General features: G+C 46.8%; 1 protein-coding gene across 1 annotated transcript in view; it reads right to left on the bottom strand.

Moving 5' to 3' along the window:
* The window catches only part of MTMR8 (myotubularin related protein 8), a 14141-nt gene extending 13537 nt beyond the window's left edge, over positions 1 to 604 (bottom strand). Inside the window, exon 1 of the mRNA XM_010138797.1 lies at positions 473 to 604. Within this exon, the coding sequence (XP_010137099.1) occupies positions 473 to 604 (132 nt within the window). The remainder of the gene's footprint in view (positions 1 to 472) is intronic.
* Positions 605 to 960: the final 356 nt, after the last annotated feature.

Genomic DNA, 960 nt, shown 5'->3' on the forward strand with positions numbered 1-960 from the left:
ACACCCAGCCTGTGCACCCGGTGGCTCGGCCACGAAGAGCTGCGTGTCAGGGACCGTTAGAGACTGACGTGTGGCTTCGCTCTGCCCTCCCCCCACCCCCCCAGCCAGTCTGGTTTGTCATTCCCGTCTTCCTTTAGAATTAACAAAACCTGCTAATTTCAGTGCTGACTCTGCACTGCTAGAAGCTGTAAATTCAGGTTTGGTGGGTTGGCATATTGAGTTGGAGAAAAGAAACTAGCCAGGTTTTTTATGTTCCAGGAACTAACGCTCATTTGGTGAGCGGAGTCTCCCAAGTCCCAACCCCACTGTGTCCGTGTCTTTCCAAATCAGCTGTTTCTGCCCTGCATTTGGTATCCAAAGGCTGTAAGAGACCACTACAACTTTGGAGTTCACAACCCTGTTCATTCTGGACACCAGACAGAATGGAGTTTTTATACTTGTGTTCAAACAGACGTCAGGTATCATGACGTACCCATGTTTCTTTCCTGACTTCAGCTGCCGCCTCCACATAGATGAGGTGGGTAGCAGTCAGGTATAAGGTCCCCTGCGCTGCCTTCCTGTTTGTGTAGCGATCCAGTAGTTTCACATTTTCAACCTGCAGCATAAAAAGAGGACAAGAAAATGGATTTAACTTTGCTCGAGGAAATATCTCAGCCCCCGTTGAACCGCAACTGCTAATATACAACTGGAGAAGAAAGACAGAAAAATAAAAGGATTAAAGTCTCCCCTGCAAAACTAACTCAGCTTTGCACTGTAAAATCAAATTATTTCTCCAGCAAATAAAGCCAAAAAGGTTAAGCAAACAGGCAGGGTTTAGCACCAGCGTGAATAACAGGATTCCGGGATTGGCAGCCCAGATGATCGTGTTTATTACTGTGCAACACTGCAGAAATAACAACAGAACTGTGGAAGAAAAGACTGTCCCTGTGCAGCATAATCAGTGTTCTCTGGCAGAACAGC

The sequence above is a fragment of the Buceros rhinoceros genome, unplaced genomic scaffold, assembly GCF_000710305.1.
Source record: "Buceros rhinoceros silvestris isolate BGI_N320 unplaced genomic scaffold, ASM71030v1 scaffold33220, whole genome shotgun sequence".
NCBI classification, from domain to species: Eukaryota; Metazoa; Chordata; class Aves; order Bucerotiformes; family Bucerotidae; genus Buceros; species Buceros rhinoceros.